The 21,025-nt window shown below is 41.0% G+C and overlaps 1 protein-coding gene across 3 annotated transcripts in view; it reads right to left on the bottom strand.

Annotated features, from left to right (window-relative positions):
- The window catches only part of ZCCHC2 (zinc finger CCHC-type containing 2), a 43,508-nt gene that overhangs the window by 20,980 nt on the left and 1,503 nt on the right, over nucleotides 1-21,025 (bottom strand). For all 3 annotated transcript variants that reach the window (XM_061994847.1, XM_061994848.1, XM_061994849.1), the window contains exons 2-4: nucleotides 9,077-9,188; nucleotides 4,803-4,879; nucleotides 2,425-2,496 (exon numbers count right to left, since the gene is read on the bottom strand). In XM_061994847.1, coding sequence (XP_061850831.1) covers nucleotides 2,425-2,496; nucleotides 4,803-4,879; nucleotides 9,077-9,188 — 261 coding nt within the window. The remainder of the gene's footprint in view (nucleotides 1-2,424; nucleotides 2,497-4,802; nucleotides 4,880-9,076; nucleotides 9,189-21,025) is intronic.

Below are 21,025 nucleotides of genomic sequence, written 5' to 3'. Positions count from 1 at the left end.
TGTTCATCATTGGTCTTTCTAGCTTTTGGTATCAACAAGAAACTCTATTGTTCCAGTTTGAGTAATTTACAAACTAAAGGTACAACAAATCAACATAATTTAGTTTTGCTAGAAAAACACTTTGCTGTAAATCCTCACATCAAATCCAGCTGTGAGATAGTTTAAAGCTCTATTTGAAAGAACTACATTCAGAAATGTACCAATAACATGTTATTTTCCAGAGTAATTTACGGGCTTCTGTGATTTCTTTCTTTATATCTTTCACAAACGAAAAGAAAGATTGAAAATAACAGAATTACCAGGGAGGACTGAATACACTACACTATCATCACTTGACTAGATTAAATTGAAGAAATGGGAACAGAAAGGAGACTGATTTAGTTATATAATAAAGTAGACTTTGCTGGGCAATACTGAGATTAATCAATAGCAGCTCCTTCTCCAGTTGCTATTAACACTGAAATTCCTTATGAAAATTCATTACAACCATTTCCAATGCCAGTATTGCAAAGTGAGGTCTTCTGATGTTGTAGTTCAGAAGGTAAAAATTCTTGCTACTAAAGAGTATGTCAATTTTAAGTGAAAAATACCCCGTAGGACAAAGATTTTTCACATTTATTAACTTCCAAAATAATATACTTAATTAAAATTGACAAAAAGTGTTAATTTATAACCTTTTAAAATAAAAAGTCTTAATTTGGCGTCAATTAAAAGTAAGTTGCCATAGTAAAAATGTTTTTTTCCTAAAGTTTGAAGCTATTGTTAATCTGGCTAACATCTGCCATTAGTTATGATCATCAGCACTAAGTAATTTGTGCTAAAAAAGCATCTTCCTCCTGCATCATATCTGGAATACACTCAATCTAGTGCCAGCGGGATATTACATGCTGCTGGTGGTACATCAGCAAAGCACTAAGGGATTCTTTCACTGAATGAAGTGCTGCTAATAGACATTATGTCTATAATTGCTTGGTAACATACAGAAAAGGAACTTCTGGAATCCAGACAGACAGGTGCTGTCAGCAGTAGATCAGTAACAGTGCCGTAGCACCTCAAGTGTATTAGATACAAAGACAGAAAGAAGCACTGAAAGCAGCTCTGCTTAACTGACCCCTTTGGCTTCAATACCTGCTATTGAGGAACTCTGACTGAAGAATGAGTCAGTATTAACCAAAAGGTGCCAAAAAGCTACTGCAGAAGCATAGGGATGAACAAACCTCCTGCCCTGCTCTTTCGTATTTAAATTTGTCTCCACATTAGGCTCAATATTAGGTGATTAACTTCAGGTAAAGACGTAGCTTTGTTACTTAGAAGCTTATTTAGTCCTTCCACATATGGAGGTAATTTCCTATGTGCAAAAGACTTTTTATGCTTATCACCTAAGCAAAGGTGCTCTTTAAATATGAAGTATCCAAATTATATCACTTATTACCTTAGCTTTTCCCACCAGTGCTTCTATTATGAAAGAAACTATACAGTTATCTTGCTCCTATCATACACAACCTTGGAACCTTCCATCATTTTGACCATTCTTTTCTGTCCCTGGGAAACTGAGTGTACTATTTAATAATGCCATGCAGACTGGAAATAAGAATAACAAAAAGGCAAAATGCAGGTGTGCATGAACTGGACAGCATTTGTACTTCTACAGTGCTTTTTAAAGCAAGGTATAAATTTTATCCTACCTTATTTCAATATTCAGTCTTCTCCATTTGTGGTTATCAGAACAACATATATACATTTTTCAGCTGTGCATAGAACACCTCAGCAAGCTCACAGCATCCCATGGTTGCCTTTCTGTTGTCCTGACATCCTCTATGTATCTAGGCTCTGCTGGAGCAGTTAAGCCAGCACATGAAACAATCCACATCAGAAGAGCTACCATTAGTCAAACTGGACTGCTCTTCAATGTTTTGGATCTTGGCTGTTTTCCTGACTCCTCCTCCTTGCAGCAAGTAGGTAATAGAGGGTACATTTCAGAAACTGGTGCTTTGTCTTTACAGGTAGGAGAACGGGAGGAACGTAGCTGAACACTCGATTGGTACCCTTTAAGGTCATTCTAACAGGTACACCAATAAGTAAATAAGCAATGCTTGTACCTATACATTAGCTCTGTAGGGAATATTAAAAACTCATCTTGTAGTTTTATGGTAGCTCAATTAAAACTGTAAGAGCAATTTCAGATGAGATAAATTACTTCCTCCTGAGAAAATCCCCAAACACTCTGCTGAGCTTATTGGTCTGTCAAGCTGCTGCACCACAACATACATGATTTAAATGGTTAATACATTTGAGAAGTACAAAAAAAATCTAGTAGCATGCTTTTGTTTCTGTAGCTACACCCCAGAAATCCCAGCTCCCCCACACTACCTCTGAAGTGATAAACCTGAAGTGTAAACCCTATTTTTATATTTTGATACATACTTTTAGCAGGAATTCCTGAAGCTCCTGGTGTGTTTTTGTTACACATGTTACCGAAAGATCGGACCAGGTTACCTAGTAAGGAAGGAAAAGAGAACAAAGTTACTTTTTCCAACTATCATACCAGGTGGCTGATCCTTATACTTTCATAAATCTGACGATCTCAGCATACAAGTTGACACTTGTAGATAAGACAATACCAGGCATAATAACAGGGATAATGGTGTACTTTTCAAAGATGTATACTAATTTTGAATGTACATTTTAAGATTACCTTCATGTTATTTGTGACTAAAGGAAGTATGAACAAATTCAGGTGAATGCAATGAAGTCCCTGAAGATTACTGACTGAAAGATACCAAGCAGAAGGCTCTGTAATTACAGGACTTATATCAAATAGCCATCATTAACCACAAAAAACAGATATTAGAGAAAAGGGCAGATACACTGCTTGAGCTCTCACTGCCATTGTTATCAGTTAAAACAAAAAAAAAAAAAAAAGAAAAATATGCTTATATTACTGATTAAAAAACCTTACATGGTCGTAGAAGTTGCTGTATGGTACAAGTCATAAAAGGTAGTGCAAGTTACTCAAGAATCACACAGCATTTTGCTATATGCTTGTAACAGAATTTCAGTAGCTTACTGTTCTGACACAACATGCAAGTAGTAAAACAGCACCTTCACATGCATATTTTGAGAAAAACAGAAGTAAGCTTGGTTAGATGAGTGCTGCCTGGCTTTAAGCCCACTTCCAGGCTTAAGATTCCCATTACATGCATGGGAAGATTCTGGGTAATGGGAGTGGACACAGCAATTAGGTACTCATTTTACTCTCAAGAGTTGATAGAGAAAAACATCAACCAGCAACTGCCTTCAACTTAGTCCCCAGAAATGCCAACTACTCTCGATGGCCTCAGTTGGAGAGCTATGACTGTAATTACTGTTATAACCTTTAAAAAGTAGTGTCTGGGCAAGCACAAAATGATCTGCAGTGAGGAGCACAGTATATACCTACACAGATGAGGAAAGAAAACTCTTTCCTAAAGAACTGAGGTAGAAGAGTTTCAAGTTTACTCAAAATCTCCACATTCCCCCTTTAACAAAGAAATTCAAAACCACTGTCAAATTCATCTATATGCTGAATTTTTAAAACAGTTTTGTGACTTTTAATATTAATAATCGATATGGGCATACTGTACAAACCTCTCCTACTTACTATTGCATTTTAGCTAGTACTCAGGTCACACAACTATTTAGACAAAAGATCTATGACAAGGTTGAAATAATTGGACAAGCTGACCTTTAAAGGCCACACTCCATGTTACTGTCCTCAGAAAAAAGAGGAGTGCAGAATTTTTTGCATATTTCACCTTCAGACATGATCAACAAGATACATGTTGCCACTACTTCACTTGAAAAACAGAAACAACATACATCTTTATTGAACTTCAATTTTAAGTTTCTAGTGATACCAGAAAAGACAAAACTCTACAATTCACATCCATTTACAGGACGCTATGACCCATGTCAAATGGACAGCTATAACATTTGACCCAAAACATTCTTCTGATCTAAGAAAAAAAGGTAAAATTTAACTCTCTGTTCAAATCTGGTACACTGCCAGACTCACATCTATCAGCCAAATGACTCAGGATGTTAGTCAGTCCTTGCTAAAGAAATTACTACTTTGATTCAATTACAGCATCACCACCAGCAGCCTCAGCAGCTCTTATTTAACACCTACAGCCTTCAATACTAGACCTCAATACCAAAAGCTTCTCTTCTGAAGCAGTAAGAAGCAGAGTTTCAGTTTGGTTTAAAACTCTCCCACACAATTGTTTTATGTTTTGCCTCTGAGTTTTATAACACATGAAGACTATTCTAGGTAGACCTTAAAGACTGTTGACATTTTTTAGCTTCTTTGGTTTTACCTTAACAAACTCCAAAACAGAGACACCAGTCCCTACTTTTGTCAAAAACCTCAAGAGCCACCCTTGTATGGTAAACATTCACTGAAGAGATCTAAGTTGATCATATGACTCCAAGCAACACATAGCTGCAGAGACATGATCCATGCTCCTATGCTACTTGAGCAAACAATCAACTAGTTTTACAATTCTTTGCAATGCTTATCCCAAGTGAACATAAGTCAAGTTTCCTGCAGTGACATCACACATTCAGCTATGGCTGATGTTTTACACCATATGCCCAAAATTACATAAACCATCTGATCTGTACACAGAATCCAAGAGAATTACAGGATAGTTCCAAGAATCTCTGAAGATCCCAGTGTAACTCAAAATCACCTTCTGGGCAGGTATTTGAAACAAGCCGTATACATCTACAATACTTCAATATTCTGGAGGTTATTTGCTTACTTTGAATGTGTACTCCAAATGTTTGTCAGCCCTTTTTCTTGGTACTCCTTTCAGGGTTATCTTCTCAATGTGTACAGCTGAAAGAAAAACACCTTATTGTACATGCCAAAATTACAGTTTGAAAATGTATCGACTTACCGAGCCACTCTGAGAAGCACAGCCTGCTATTTACTGACTCACACAACCCCATTCCTTCTTAGATGCTATTTTGCTATAGCAAACTACAGGGGCATGCAGAGCCCTGTTCCCTACAAAGCATTTTTCTGGCTTGACCACAACCCCTTAATTGCAGATCATGGGAATCTGTGCCATTACCCAAGAGCTTATTTAGACCAAAAGTCACATAAATACAACAATACAACAACTGTAAGTGAAAAGACAATAAAAAGGAAGTAAAATTGCATCTTTACTCCAAGAAGTAACAAGTGTGGATAAAAGCCAGTGCTTTTATCACATCCAGGTGAAAGTGCTTTCTGCATCCATGTTTGTGAAACGTGAAGCAATAATGAGAACAAACTGAGGCATGTGAACCATGTTTCTGAAAAGCACTTAGGTGGAAGAAAACACATGGAGAGAGCCCAAAGGAGATAGAAATGACTGTTAGCAAGCAGAAAATCAAAAGGAAATACAGAAGGTTACTACAATCATAGCGCAAGATGATCAGGGGACTGGAGCATCTTTCATATGAGGAAAGGCTGCGGGAACTGGGGCTGTTTAGTCTGGAGGAGACTGAGGGGAGATCTTATTAACATTTATAAATATCTAAAGGGTGAGTGTCAGGAGGTTGAGGCATTCCTTTTTTCTATAGTAGCTAGCAACAGGACAAGGGGTAATGGGATGAAGCTGGAACACAAAAAGTTCCACTTAAACATAAGAAAAAACTATTTCACTGTTCAGGTGAGGGAGCCCTGGCACAGGCTGCCCAGAGGGGTTGTAGAGTCTCTTTCCTTGGAGGTCTTCAAGACCAGCCTGGACATGTTCCTCTGCGACCTGATCTAGGTGACCCTGCTTCTGCAGGGGGGTCGGACTGGATGATTTCTAAAGGTCCCTTCCAACCCCTACCATTCTATGATTCTATGATTATGAAATTGAACTGAAAGTACTTTAAAGTACTGTCTACTGTATTCAGGAATAGGCAAGCTCCAACTGTGACTTGGTAAGAGGCAGCACCATATGGCTTTCAAGGTCTGGAGATTTTCTTGAGAGCACATATCCTGGTTTTGGCTGAGATAGAGTTAATTTTCTTCCTAGCAGCTGGTGCAGGGCTATGTTTTGGATTTGTGCTGAGACCAGTGTTGATAACTCAGGGATATTATTATTGCTGAGCAGGGCATCAAGACTTCCTCAATCTACCCTGTCAGCAAGTGGGTTGGCGGGGAGGAAGTTGGCACAAAGAGCTGGGAGGGAGCATGGCCAGGACAGCTGATTTGAACTAGTCAAAGGCTATTCCATACCATAGGGCATCATGTCCAGTATCAAAACTGGGGGAGGTGGTGGGGAGGGGCAGGTCACTGCCCAAGTGAGCAATTGTATTGGGCATCGCTGTGTTTTCTGTGGTTTTGAGGGTTTCTTCCTGCCTGGGTTTTATTTCTCTCCCTTTTTGTTAGGTTATATTTTTATTATTATTATTATGTTTTATTTGGGTTTAGCTAGTGAACTGTTCTTATCTCAATCCATGAGTTTCCCTGATTCCCCTCTCCATTCAATGTGAAAGGCAGAAGTGTGCAAGAAGCTGCACAGTGCATAGTTGCAGGCTGCGGTTAAAAATCCTTATGTAGTAGAGATGGGCTTTTCACTTTCCTGCTATGCTGGTTTATGAAATCAACAGAATTTTATTCCTTTGCAAGCATCCAACCCCTACCATTCTATGATTATATGATTCTATGAATACATCTTTACGTGTAAGAAATAATGTTTAAAAAACAGTTTGAACAGTCCTACACCATCTATGTTTCCTTTCAACGCTTTTGAAACTACTTCTTTTTTGGGGGAGGAGGGTGGTGTTATGACCTAACGTTTTCCTTTCAACTTTTAACTACACCTTTACATGGGATATATTGGGAATTACTCATAACAATTTTTAAAAAAAATCAGCCTCCTGCAAGTACATGTTACAAAGATTATTCTTGAAGATTGGCTCATTACCATTTCATCCAATTTAAACATCTCTCATTAATTTTGTTCAAGTTACAAATTAAAGCATCATCTTGATCAAATATGCAATTTCTAAGAGAACTAAGTACTGGCAATTTCCTGAAAGGAATAATAAACCAGAACATAAGCCTAGTGATAGTGTTACAGCTTCTTTTAGTAGAGTGACAAATACTGCGTGTGCTGCTGTACACTTGTTGTAACCCTCTACCTGGGAGTTTGCACGCTAGACAACTCTCTCATTTTTATCAGTTAATGCAGACTAATTATTACAAAGCAAAGAAATCTGAGATGAGCTAAGGATGCCAGACAATAACATGAAGAGACGAACGTTTAGTGACTTCAACTTTTACCTGCCTGGTAAAATACTATAGATGAGTTTTGCTGCAGTATAATGTTAATACATCAGCTGAGCTGATATCCTTAAGTTAATTAAACAGTTGATTCTCCTGACTGGAACTGAGAAGAGTGGTTTAAATTGCATTTCACTACATGCATATACTTAGCATATATAATTATGGAAACGAACACCATTAACATTCACAGATAAGCTTCTTTTCTAATGAGATGATGTTTATTTTAAACTATTGAATATTCTCAATGCTAAATATATTTGTCCTCAAGTATAAAGGTGGGGTTTTTTTTACATAATGTATTATCTTCAGCTTCCTTAACTTCCTTTTGTTTCTGTTGCATGCTTTACCATAAAAAGTGACACAGAAGGTAACTACAGTATTGCTGCTGCACAGCTTTAGTTCCACACTTTCAACAGACCACTTGAAAATTCTGTTTCCACAGTCACATTTTAAATATTCCCAGTGGCTAAGCCAAGAAGAAATGTTTGGATATACAAGGCAAGGAGGTGTGTTATATCTCTGTATTTATTTTGGACACAACACACTTGGGACAATTAAGTCAACCATGTATACATGACACTGCTTCCATTGCAAGTGTAAGTTGTCTAAAAATCATATTCACCACGGAGAATTCAACTGAGAATAAACCCTGTGTTTTACTATCAGTGCTATTTCTAACCCAGTAAAGTGATTTCTCCATTATATATCTACATAGCAAGTACCACAACATCACTCTGATCTTCCCCTGCAGTGTCTAACTATGATAATACTATGAGAAATACTTGAGTTCTTTGCTACATTGAATTATTCAACTTTTCTGTGCTTCTGTTGCTTAATTCAAGAGTACTGCTAATGGGAGTCTCCTTTTTGTGTTTTTAATTTGTGAATATTAACTTTGAACTCTGTAAAAGGATCTGAAACAGGTTTGTTTTCTGTAATCTGCCATAATCTTTCTCTACAGTTTGGGGGGGGGTTTTGCAAGGAATTAAAGCTCTCAAGATGCCTGCCTTCGAAGTGAAATTAAATCTCCACAGTAGAGACAAAGGGACATTTATGAGGACAAAAGGAATAGCAATAGTTTTCCCAGATTGCCAGCTCTTTCCTATCTGCAGGATGGTACAGACAAGCAATTCACTAATCTTGTTGGAGAATAAAGGGTAAGAATAAATCTGTTTTCAACAATGTTCATTTCTTCCAAGAGAAGAAACTGTGCTGGCAATTCCATACAAGAGTTCTGTTTACACCCTAAAACCTTGTTCTCATTCTCTGTCACAGTCAAAAGAAGACTGACTTCTATGGAAAGTCTCTCACTTCTCCAAACTACCACTTCCATAAAACCTCATAACATGTTTTTTCTTTCTTGGTTTCTGTATTAAGACTAATCACATTTAAATGAATCAATTAGCAAAAGCTATACAGGTGTTTTACAGTGTCTTTGCATTAATTTTGCTTAAATATTGAAACACTGTTACTAAAACTGCTGTAAATTTTTTGTCTACTCCCAAATCCCACCTCTTTTTTCAGAAGGAAGCCCATTTGCAATCAATTTGTCTGCATGCAGTCACTAGTAGTTAGCAGCTAAAAAGAATGACAGCTTGTTATAATACAGATCAAGCAGGCAGCAGAGAAGCTATTATACTTACCAATCATTTCAGCTTCTCATTCAGATGAACCGTAAGACAGACGCAAGATTTCTACAACTCCAGGCAGAGTTTAGCATTCAAAAACACCTTAAACGATTGCTTAAAGAAACCTCAGACAACATACCTTCTCGCTGAGGTCTATGGGAGGCCATTGGTAGTCCATCATGAGGTGCTGTGGTTCGTTCTAGCAAACTGGTCTCATTACTTGACATGCAGTCACCACGGGAAAAGTCATTCTAAATTGAGAAGAAAACAAAAGGAAGTGTCTTAATAGAATGTATATTGTCATAGTTTGCTCTAAACAGCAGAAACTACCCCCAAAAAAGTTCTTAATTTGGTATTCTACAGGAGGAAAAAATCTGAAGTTCTTGACAGTGGCAAAAAGGTGGTCATCAGCCATTTCAGTTCATTCTTTACTTACTAAAAATATCAGCTATAACCTCCAGTGTTTCAGTGATCTTTTTTTAAAAATAGAACAAGGTGGGGGACGGATCACGTGCCTTTAGTGTGTCACAAGCTAGGTAATCCAAGATCATTAGTTCAGAACGTCATTGCTAATTTACTGTTAGTACGAACTCTGTCAATTACTAACCTGTGAAGTCATTTGCTCACTACACTCTAAACACACTCTTCTCAATTACATTCCTGTTCTATTATCTATTATCTTCAGTCTGCCACCTCTTCTATATCAAAAGCTATGATCTGTTTGAACAGTCTGTTAGGACATAAGGTCCTAACAGCTAAATCCATATAACTCTTATTAACTCAACATTCAGAACACAACCAGTTCCCTCAGACACCCTCTCTTTCCATGGAAAAAGGGACAGACTGACAGCTCATCTCCCCCCACATCTGTATGCAGTCTTCAGCTTGTTTAGGACCCGCTAAGTGTACAGGCATCAAGCCTGCTCTTGGCATACTGTACATCTAACTTTTGTTGGCCACATCAACAGCAGTACATTGCACATGAAGATCTGGATGCCCTTAAGAATGCACTGCAGATGGTCTGAGGAACCAAATGACATTTTAGCTGTTCCATCTAAAGCAGTGTACAATTTGTGTTCTACACCAAGCGTCAGGAATTTCAGGTTTCAAAGCAATCAGCTTTCAAATACAGACTGGGCTTTGTTCCCTCAAGATAAAACTCACACCAGTCCCTAGTCACTTAATAAACCATCTCAGTAAACTTGACTGCTCAAAATAGTATTTCATGCTTCAAACAGCTAATAAATTATGAGTGCTATGTCAGAGAATGAGAGGAAAACAGCTGTATATCAATGAGATTGCATTTTAACAGCTTTAGCAGATTTCCAAGTTCTGTTAATAAAAAAAAATCCAACAAAACAACCCACAGGCATGCTCTGGAGAAAGTCTCCTTAAGATCTCCTCAGAATTCCCATTCATAATGTTTTGACAGACATTTCTTAACAACTGTGGACATAATGAAACCCAAATACTTAAGTGTTAACTCCTGGTCATGCATTATTCACAGAACTGTTGGCATTTGAGCATTAAAGTTACCCTGTTAAAATTGTGATTCACTTAAGACTGTCCATAGAAAGCACTACTACCGTGATTAACTGTCTGTGTCCAAACTACATAAGCTAACAAGTTTAGCACATATTTTGGTACGAGAGTCAATGTCTTCCTGACATAAAAACAACTAAACAAGGATTTCTAGCAAAGATCAATGTCAATTCTCTGGCAGAGGCAAGGTCTTCCTTAATCTACAGCCATGCACTTAGCCAAAAGTAGCTTTAATATCGTTCTTCCACACTGCATACGGAAGATGGCAGACTTCTTGATTAACTCTGAAAGAGTCTCTCAAACTATTCAATTTGCTTTACTTTTCTAAGATGTCTTTTTCCACCTCTGAAATCATCACCATGAGAGTAGAAGACAGTACTTCATTCATTTTAAGGAACAAGCAGAGATTTCCACCTAATCCACTACTTTTTCTTTTTACATTGACCAATGTATTTAAAAGCAGTTTAAGTTAGACCACGTTTTGCATTGAAAGTCAGGCTATTCGTTTTGATTAGTGGAAAAATAAAGTACAGTCCATTCTATTAAATAATTGCTAGTTGAGAAGTCAAAGAAATTGTGAGCAGTTTTTAGAAGAGAGATGTGGAAATAAGACTTATTTCCAAGATGTATTCTGCTCAGCTCATGTCAAAGCAGTATTAAATATTGCTGCTATGTCTCCCAATACTAGAAAACTGCTTCCACCTAGCATATACATCACCTCTGTAACAATTCTTTTGCAGAGAATTACTATACAATGGTTGTTCTTCTATCCAAGGTAGTATTTTGTACCAGGCAAACTGCATGCATATTTGAAGGCTCCCTCTAAATTGCAAAATATTACATTATTCAAACCTGTATTCAAGTAAGTCCCAATATCAATGATTTTACAAACTGTAACTGTAAAAAAGTTTGTAATGTATATTCACCTGAAAGACTCTTCACCTAGAAAGTTGTCAACAGTATGTGCTGTGTGTACTCTGTCAATGACAGCTTTCACAATGCCTTGTGGAAGCCAAGAAGTAGACGGTAGAGTAATCCAGGGCAGTCATAGTTTTACCTTGCTGCTTACAGCCTGCGAGAGTTCTTCCATGCCAGCTCTAGATCCTATCTTAAGCTGCAACGTTACTCTTCACATGTGCTGTTAGCTACTGTGACAGTCCTACATCACTCACAAGTAACTAAAATACAAGTGGCAATTGTCAGGGCAGACAACTCTACCAGGGCAGACTGGGAAATCTAGGCTGTCTGGAGGGCCAATGATTATTAGAGTGACATGGTGGGTTGCTCCCCAGGACGAGCCACATGGCAAACACAAGCTCTTTAAAACTGGGTATGCTGCTGAGGAGCTCCTGTCTGTCGTGGTGCAGTATAGTGCAAGCTGCACCACTCACTGCCTGTTGATGAATCAAATGGATTCACACAACACGTGAGTGTGAGGTTAATTCTTGCATAAGCCATTGTCACTGTAAGGCTTTCTACACGGAAGGTTCCACTGCAGAGCACAGAGCTGCTGCTAATGATGAAAATACAGTGAAGAAAGAAATGTGGGTGGCCTCCAAACAGTTGTCAAATAACTAATTTGCTAATGACACAATTTTTTGTGACAGGCTAGAGGATTAACTACATTTCTCCTTGAAAGTGAAACGAGCTAAGATAAATCTATAAATGCTATCTGCTTTCACAATCCAGATCAGACTTTTATATTGAAGAAATCTTTCCTCATATGGTTGAAAGCAATTATTAGCAATTATTACATTAAAAAAAGTGCCACCTATCACTTGAGATGCTTCCTGAGACTGTAAAGACAAGCACCAAATGTCTGGAGAGCCATACATCATCATACAGAACAGTCCGGATTAGAAGAGATCTCTAGAGATCATCCAGTCCAGACCTCTGCTAAAGCTAGTTCACCCCGATCAGATCACACAGGAATACACCCAAGTGGGTTTGAAAACCTCCAGAAGAGGAGACTCCACAATCTCCCTGGGCAGCCTGTGCCAGGGCTCCCTCACCTGAACAGGAGATAAGCTTTTCCCCATTCTCATGTGGGAACTTCCTACATTGCAGTTTGTGCCCATTACCCCTTGTCCTGTCACTGAGCACTAGAGAAAAAAAGACTGGCCCCATCCTCCCAACATCTGCCCTGTAGATATTTATAAGTATTGATAGAGACCCCATCAGCCTTTTCTTCTCCAAGTCAAACAGCCCCAGGTCTCAGAGCCTTCCCGTTCCAATCACATGATGATCTCGCTGGCCCTCTACTGGACTCTCTTCAGCAGTCCCCTGTCTCTCTGGAACCAGGAAGCCCAGAACTGGACACAATACTCCAGATGTGGTCTTACCAGGGCAGAAACCATCCTGCTTGGGAGTATGTTGCTCTGCATAACTGATATATGTGAGCTGAGCAAATCTCAGCTAGTCTACACGACAGATGTCTAAACTCTGCCTTCTATTTGACACAGATGGCTGATCAAAAAATGTCACGCTGGTATCAGTTTGGCAATATGTAATGGAATCTGTTATTGGATAGCCTACTAATCATCATGAGCAAGTGACTGATGCAGATAAGTCTTCTGATGTTTGCACTGCACTTTCATAAAAGAACTATTCATGCATCAGCCCTGATAAGCACTAACAAGGGAAACCTGCTTACAGCAGCTGGGCAGCTTGATTAGTTCTACATGCTCCAAATAAGAAAGCTTATTTTTCTGCAAGACCTCAGTAAATGTTTTGTTAGGGACAGCAGTACTTAGCCTTGTAGGCTGGGCAGTTGTAAATTGGCATGGCTCCTTCATTCGTGTACAAGAAGGAACTGATAAACAAAATCAGATGAAAGAAGGCATCTTGGAAGAATCAAGTTCTAACTCATGATCCCAGGTTATCAACTACAGTATCTGTACCTTAGAGAAATTTGAGTGATGTCAGAATAATCATTAATAGATGTGGTGCCAGTTACAAGAATAAAATCATGATTTCTTTAAAACAATCCTTGCAAGCTACCACCCTTGTTGCTTCACAACTGTCATACACAGATACGTAGGTATATAGCTATGTTAGCACAAAGGCTAAACATCACTTCCTAAGAGAAACTGCACATGCACTTGTGTGCTGCTAAACCCTCTTCTTGAAGGCAACAGTAGCAGAGAGGAAAACTTCTCCAAGACCATGTGCAACAACATCTGCACCCTATCACCTAATTCTTGCTGTCACTCAGGTATAGAGATACAGTATTCATGCTATCTTACACTTACATAGAAATCCAGCACACGCATTTAATGCTCACTAATGCAAACAGAGAGGGCAGCAATAGTTGAAAATCCGGTTAACGTTGACAACAGGTGATACAACAGGTTGTCTCCCACGCAAAAAATCCATTGCTGTCTTGGACAGGCTGCTAGCTAAATGCAAGATCAAGACTTAAGACAATTGTCTAACTGAAACTGCTGCTAAGTCACACTTCAGCGTGCAAGCTTTGAACTACTCAATGGCACTGTCCAATTTGTTTGAGATCCAGATAGCCGTCCTACGAGACTAAGAACAGAATCAGCCTCAAGATCCAAGACCACAAACATCTACCAAATGATCTACTCTCTTTTGGTCACAGCCAAGCAAATTAAATGCTTCCTTGGTAACTTATCTTTTCACATGCAGAATCCACAATGCTTGTCAATAATGCATATTCCACAAAGAATCACAGGTTGGAGAAAGGGCTGACAGGGACTTACCAAGTTCAACAAGAGGAAGTGCAAAGTCCTGCACTTGGGGTGGGGAATGAGAGACCTAACCAGCTAGAAAGCAGCTTTGCAGAAAAGGACTTACACATATAAAAGTGCATGTATTTGCATATAAAAAGAGGGTGTAAAGAGGATGGAGCCAGGCTCTTCTCAGTGGTTCCCACCAACAGGACCATAAACAATGGCAACAAACTGAAACTAAGGAGGTTCCCTCTCAACATCAGCAAACACTTTTTCACTGTGAGAGCAAGCAACCACTGGCAGAGGTTGTCCAGAGGGGTAGTGGACTCTCCATTCTTGGGAGATATTCGAAAGGTGTCTGGACATGGTTCTGGGCAACCTAGGTGGACCTGCTCAAGCAAGGGTTGCGGTGGACAAGATGACCTCCAGATGTCCCAGTCAACCTCAGTCATTTTGTGGTTCTGCAGACAAGTATAAAATCTAATAATACACAAAACTGAAGCCTGACTGAACCATGTGGTTCAAATGGATAACATGCAACCTCCCTACTAGCTCATATCTAGTAAGTTGGACTGCATAGAGAGAACACACAGTTGCCCAAGAGTACTTTAAAGGTAGATTTGTTTAGTGAAACTATTTTAAGAGCTCACGTGTAAGAAGCAGCAGCAAAACAGTACAAGGGAGACATACCTTTTGAAAAAACATCAGCTGATTTGGGGAGGGAAAGTACACCATATGACAGCTTTGGCAATCACGTATTGACCAACTTCTAGCACTGTGAAATCACAACAACTTTGAGACAAAGGGCATACCAACTTCTTACAAAGCACTAACAACTTCAGGTCGCAAGGCCTGTGGCAATTACACTTGAACTACCAAACACGTCAGCTACAGCAGGGATTTACAGTGCTGGGAGAATACTGTATCCTGTGTTTGCCAGAAACATGACACGTTCTTTCTCTAAGCCTCACCTGCATTTGAGCTTTTAACCAGACTTAAACCCCAGTTTCAGTCCAATTTAGCTGCCCCACGACAAAGTACAGAACTGGAAGCTAAAGCCAGCAATGCAAGGGTTCAAAGGTGACTGCACTGCCATGTGCTGCTACTTTGTGTAACTTTGGTATTATTACAATTATCTGATGAGTGACTAAGAAGAAAATTACTTGAATGGATTAGTTGAGACTGAAAAAAACATTATTCACACAATGGCCTAGAGTGATGGAAAGATTAAAAAAATATTTGCCCTTAGGAGTGGTTCACTGAAGTATAATTAGTACTGAAAAGAGAGGATGCCTTAATTATCACTTTTAACTACCAAAGGGTAGTATGTCATCTTGACCAATTTTTGAACTCAAGAGATCCAAGCAGCATGGCTTACAAGTATTCTTTCAGGTATGGCACTTACAAGTAACAGAAAATATATGTCATGTTCTTAGGTCACTCTTCAGATACTTCCCAAGGCATTAAACTTCCCTTGACTATTAAAAGTATTCTTACTTTCTTCTCCCAAAAAGGAGAAGATTAAGAGGCCGAGGAATGGCAACAAGCTCAAGGAGGAATGCAGTTTCCAGCTCAATCTCTGAATCTGTCCTCTGCAAGCTTCTGCCTCTGAAAAGTATAAAACAGTAGACTTGGAGATACTACAGAAACTCATCAAGTCTTGGAGGGAAAGTAGATATTTAGTATTAATTATAGTTAATGGAGAATCAGCTGTAGTGTTTTTTAGAGCAGCTAGCAAGGAAATGAAGTGACAGAGGTTTAAGCAGAATCCCAGAGATTCCCTAAGTAGTGTCTTCATAAGTAGTCATCCTACTGCTGCTGTCTGCACCCTTTCTGCATCTCTTGAGAAAGAGCTGAGAGTCCTTAGTACTTCAAACACAGTGAAATCCTGCTGTCTACAAATAAAACAACACCTGGTGACACTGAAAACTGGACTGCAACTTAACAACAGTAATCTAAGTGCAAGCATTAGGAAGTCATGGGTATATATCCAACATTCTCAGTGCTCATAAGCTTGGGAAAGAAACCAGCATGGAAAACAGCAAGAGGCTGATTAACTCTGGTATAAAAGGACTGGGCAGTGCTACAAACGTGTCCTAACACCTCATATTTAGAACTGAATGAGTAAAACAACTGAGAGCAGTGAAAGTTTTCACTCTGCAATTTCCTGGAGCACTAGCATGTACATTTAGACAGAAGCCTTTCATTTTAGGCATTGTCTTTTATCTGGTTATAACTTCCTTTCCAGCAGACTTCCAGTAATGTTTCTGGAAATCTTTAACTCCTCTTCGGAGTTGGAGAAATTCCTGCTTGCTGAAGGAGCTCGAATACTTTTTCTCTCAGTACACAAAACTTGTAAGACATTAGTATTTTCCTGAAGCCTACCACCATTTAAAAGATCTTTGCCAAGAGTAAAATGTCATTTTTTTTCTTTTTATCTCTTATGTAAATCAGAGTCTGAAGACACACTATTCCTTACACTCAGTGCTGTGACACTAAAAAGAGTATACTGCAGCTTCAAAATAGGACTGCCTGCGTTTCTGTTCCCACAGAGCTCAAGACTCTAAAATTAAGTTCTATTACTTTGTTCTGCTGCAAGTCTATGAAGATCAATTATAAAAGCACTCTGCTAATTTGCAAACAAAACATCCTATTAATAGAAGCCTACTAAGAAAAATACTCTGTAAATAGAAATCTTCCCTTTGTTTGTAAGTAGAGACTTTTTCTGTAAAGAACCCTCCAGTCAGCTAATTATAATACCGTTCAGCAAACAATTATCTCCAGGAGATTGCTTATTTCAACAGAACCATAGTTCTTTTCCTGTCAAGTATGTCTGATTAAACATTCCAGGGTAAAACGCAAGCCATTTTTATTATGTTAGTACATATTCAGACCTCCTTTAGTATTTCAGCATTCTGATCTCAGATCTTGGATGGGATGGAGCAAGATAAGTCATGAAGTCAAACAGATTTGATACTGATACACTTATTGAACAAATATAATCAGCACAAGAATTAAGCCACGTGTTCTCTTACTTAAATCAATATACATACAGTGGTATCAGCAGGTTCTTCTTATTTTATTACTAAAGTGAATGCTGCAGATTTATTCTTAATTTCAACTTTAGTTTCAAAGTTCATATTCTGCAGATTAATTCATATTCTGCACATTAATGACTTTTTTCCCAACCTTCATTTAAAAATCTGCAACTACTGTTAAGTGTTTCTACCTTAAGTAAAATAAAAGCATTTCAGAATACTTTCTTAAGGAAATAAAGTTTATGCAATTATAAGGCAACCCTAGCTCTGCCCATCCCACTCCAACAGTCCTATCTCCCACAGCTTTTGAATTTATCAGCTATTTCCTGCTAAATTGGTTAAAATGGACCACTAAGAAAAAATAAGTTCTTAAAGGATCATTAAAACAGGAGGCCAAAAGGAGCCGCAATCCTATTAATCTTTTGTCAAGAAACAACTTTAATGTGAGTGTAATCTCATCACATGGCAGATATGTAGAAAACAATTCAAATCAGGGGGGAAAAGCAAACTGCTTTACGTTCTAGGAAGTTACCCACCAATTCTTCATAGCTGAACCTCTCAAGTTCTGCTGCTCATTACAGGTAAACGTCACAGCTCCTTGAAACCTCAAACCGAGCTATTTTGTTAGCTATAAGACTCGCAATAACATAGTCCTCACCCTAAGGAATTCAGAATCTAAACTTGACAAGCAGCTCAATTCCCGGCCAGAACTTCCATCACTGTAAGGCTGATTTCACACCACCGCTGCATGCCATGGGTACGTATTATCTCATGGGCCACGTGAGCGGTGCTGCTACCACCTTCGGACTGTTCTGCAGCGAGCTGACAAAGGCCGGGAGTGCTATGGGAGGGAAGACCCGAGCTAGCTGCCCTTGGGCACAAAAGTCTCGTTGCCCTTTATCTGCTCGGGAGGCCCGGCCCACCGCAGCCCCTCTCGGGACAAGTCCATGTTTGCACCCCCTCGATGCTCCCAGGGCTGCGGGATCCGCGGCGTGTCGGGCAGGGCCCGCAGGGCGCCCCGGGCCCGCAGCGAGCGGGTGGCACGCGCCGGCACGCCGCCCTCCCATTGGGCGGCTGGGAGCGCGCGCCCCCTGCAGCCGCCGCGGCGGGGCGGGGCGGGAGCGGTGCGTGATTGGGCCCGCGCGCCGCTGCGTCGGTGCGGAACGGCCCGAGCCCCTTCCCGTTATGCAACAAGAGGGCGCCCCCTCCGGCCCCGGCGGGCCCGAGAGGAAACCGCCCTGCGCCCACGTGACCAGGAGCGCAGGCTCCGCCGCCGCCATCTTGAATGGGGGCGGGAAGCGGCGGTGACCATTAGTCGCCGCATGCCGGCCGGGGAACGCTCTGGCACGGCAGCCCGCGGGGACACCGGCCCTTTTGCCACCTCCCCGCCCCGCGCCTGGCACGGCGCTGTGCCCTCATGGGGCGGGGACGGGCCACGAGCGGTCTGTCCTCCCCACAAACAAAGCGAGAGCTCACCCCGTGCCCTCGGCCGCTGGCGGGCCGGGAAGGCGCAGGCACCGCCGGGCCCTTACGGTGCCCTTTGGCGCGGGGTCGTTCCCCGCCCCGCGCCATCGGCTCTTCCGCTGTCGCAGAACCTGGCCGTCCCTCTTTAACAGGGCAGGAGGAGGAAGGTTCAAGTCCTTCCATTGTAAAACGTGCCAGAGGCCGCCTGCCCGGGCAGTTCCCGCCGGACAATTGGGCACGGCCCAGGCGCGGGGGCACGGCCGGGCTGGAGAGGCCGCGGGGCCCCGCAAACGAGGCTGGTGCAGGAGGCAAAGCTGCCTGTGTGGCACAGCCGCTGCCTACACGGCCAGGGAGAGGGTTATATGCATAGAGGTGGCCCAGCCCTCCCGAGGTCTTTATGAACCATTCACAAATGCAGAGCCCTGAAGGCACTTACATGTCAGAGATTCAAGGAGGATAAAAAGCCCATGGACACCTGGCAGGATTTTAACTCTAGTCTAATTTAAAAGCACCTCTGCATTTTGCCAGAGAAGTCTTTAACCATGCTACTAACTCCAGTTCCTCCAGTATCTTTTTGCAAGGGTCCCACCATCCTTGCGAAGTGAACTGTGAGAAACCCATCAATCCCTCCTCTTCTCCCTGACAGCCATTATTTCCCAGAAGAGGCTCTGCTGTATGCACAATGTAATCATTAAGAAAGGCACCCTACAGCACAGGATGCTGTTTCAGCCCAGCGTGGACCAGGGAATATGTGACATGCGTGTTCAGCCAAGCTGACTAAGGTCTCTCAGTGTTCCCTGAGTAAACAAAACCACCACAACTTAGAAGGCTGCTTTCACGCCAAAGCCACAATGCTGCACAAAACAGACTTTGACTCCAGTAGTTCACGAGAGCCTGATCCAATGCATTTGGTGGGATACACTGAGCAGCTTACAACTGCTGTGCCATCTCGGGCATGAGCATGTTTCCAGTCCAGCGAGAACAGAGTCCAGTCTTACCACTTCCCACAACTCCATCTTATCCCTCTAAAGAGGGACTTCCAGCATTCATCTTGGGATAGAGATAGACTTGATGCAGGTCAACAAGCGAAATTAAACACTTTTTGGACTTAAGGCTATGAATTCATTATGATTTCTGTACCACAACATCTACCTGCTCGTTTATGACCTGCCAAATGTGCTTTGGCATTAAAATGCTACAAGCATTTACTTAATTTGTATTTGAAGGCTTAGAAATTCCTCTCAGCCGCCTGCATGGATGCCTCAAGAGCATGACCCATCTTCACCAAACAGAAACAGGAGCCATTCCCTTCCTATGGCTGGCAACAGTTTTCTAGGAGTGGCTGAATTGGCTAGCACTGAAAGAAAACTGAGAAACAAAACCTGAAAGAACCCCTGCCCTTACTGTTTCAACACCTTTTTCTGTTAGGAATCCAATAAAAAATGTGTTCAACTGACTGGTAGTACGAACACTCATCTACCAGCCCTTTCTTCCCCTTTGCATAAAAGGCCATCTATAGACCAAAAAACTGCAGAGCTCCAAGATGAAGGTTTGGTTGCATAAACATGAGGCAAATTTTCAAGATCAAGAGGGCGGCAATGAATGGCACTGGGGGGAAAACCTTAGACAGAGCTGCTGCACAGGAGAATGTTCCCGTGCCACTCACCGAAAGCCTTCGTTTGCAGCGATGGCCACCTTCTAGCAACAAGTGGCACATCTACTCCCAAGATGTGCTTTGCTGTTTCCTGCCACCCCCCCCCCCCCAAAAAAAAATCATATGTTCTGTGAATAGAAGCTCAGTTGTGACATTTTCATTTGCTGCTTTAGTAGAATCATACCACTCCTTCCCAAATGTCTTCAGCCACCTTACTGAACATGGCTGTTCAGAGAACCAGCCTCTGAGCTGCAGACCTCTGGCTGCTGCCCTGACCCTTGCCAAGCCCAAGTCTCTTTAAAGGGTTGGGGTGGGAGGGGAAGCAGGTTCTATATAAGAATTATTTCAGCACTTTCTATTCTTTTAAGCCCCTGGAGAACCCTCTCTTTGGCTGTATAGTTTATAATAAGCCTTATTATTATTATTTTTACAAGCACAGTCAACCTGTCACTTCCACTTCTGCGTCATACAACTTCTTCAGTGGCCTACAGCGTGTGAGACAGCTGGTCAAGCTGGAGCAGGACTCTGCACCCCATGCTCCAGCAAGGTAGGATTCAAAAAGCAGTGCTCCAGAAAGCATGGCAGGCTAGAAAACGAAGTCCTCCCTCCTTTTCCAATTTATACTACATCATAGTCAAGCACAGTCACATCACTAGACATAAATTCATTACCAGACCCTCTACAGCAGCCTGTGG

The sequence above is a fragment of the Colius striatus genome, chromosome 4 (assembly GCF_028858725.1).
Source record: "Colius striatus isolate bColStr4 chromosome 4, bColStr4.1.hap1, whole genome shotgun sequence".
Lineage (NCBI taxonomy): Eukaryota > Metazoa > Chordata > Aves > Coliiformes > Coliidae > Colius > Colius striatus.
Note: the sequence above shows the minus strand (reverse complement) of the source record. Positions and strands in the feature narration are given on the sequence as shown.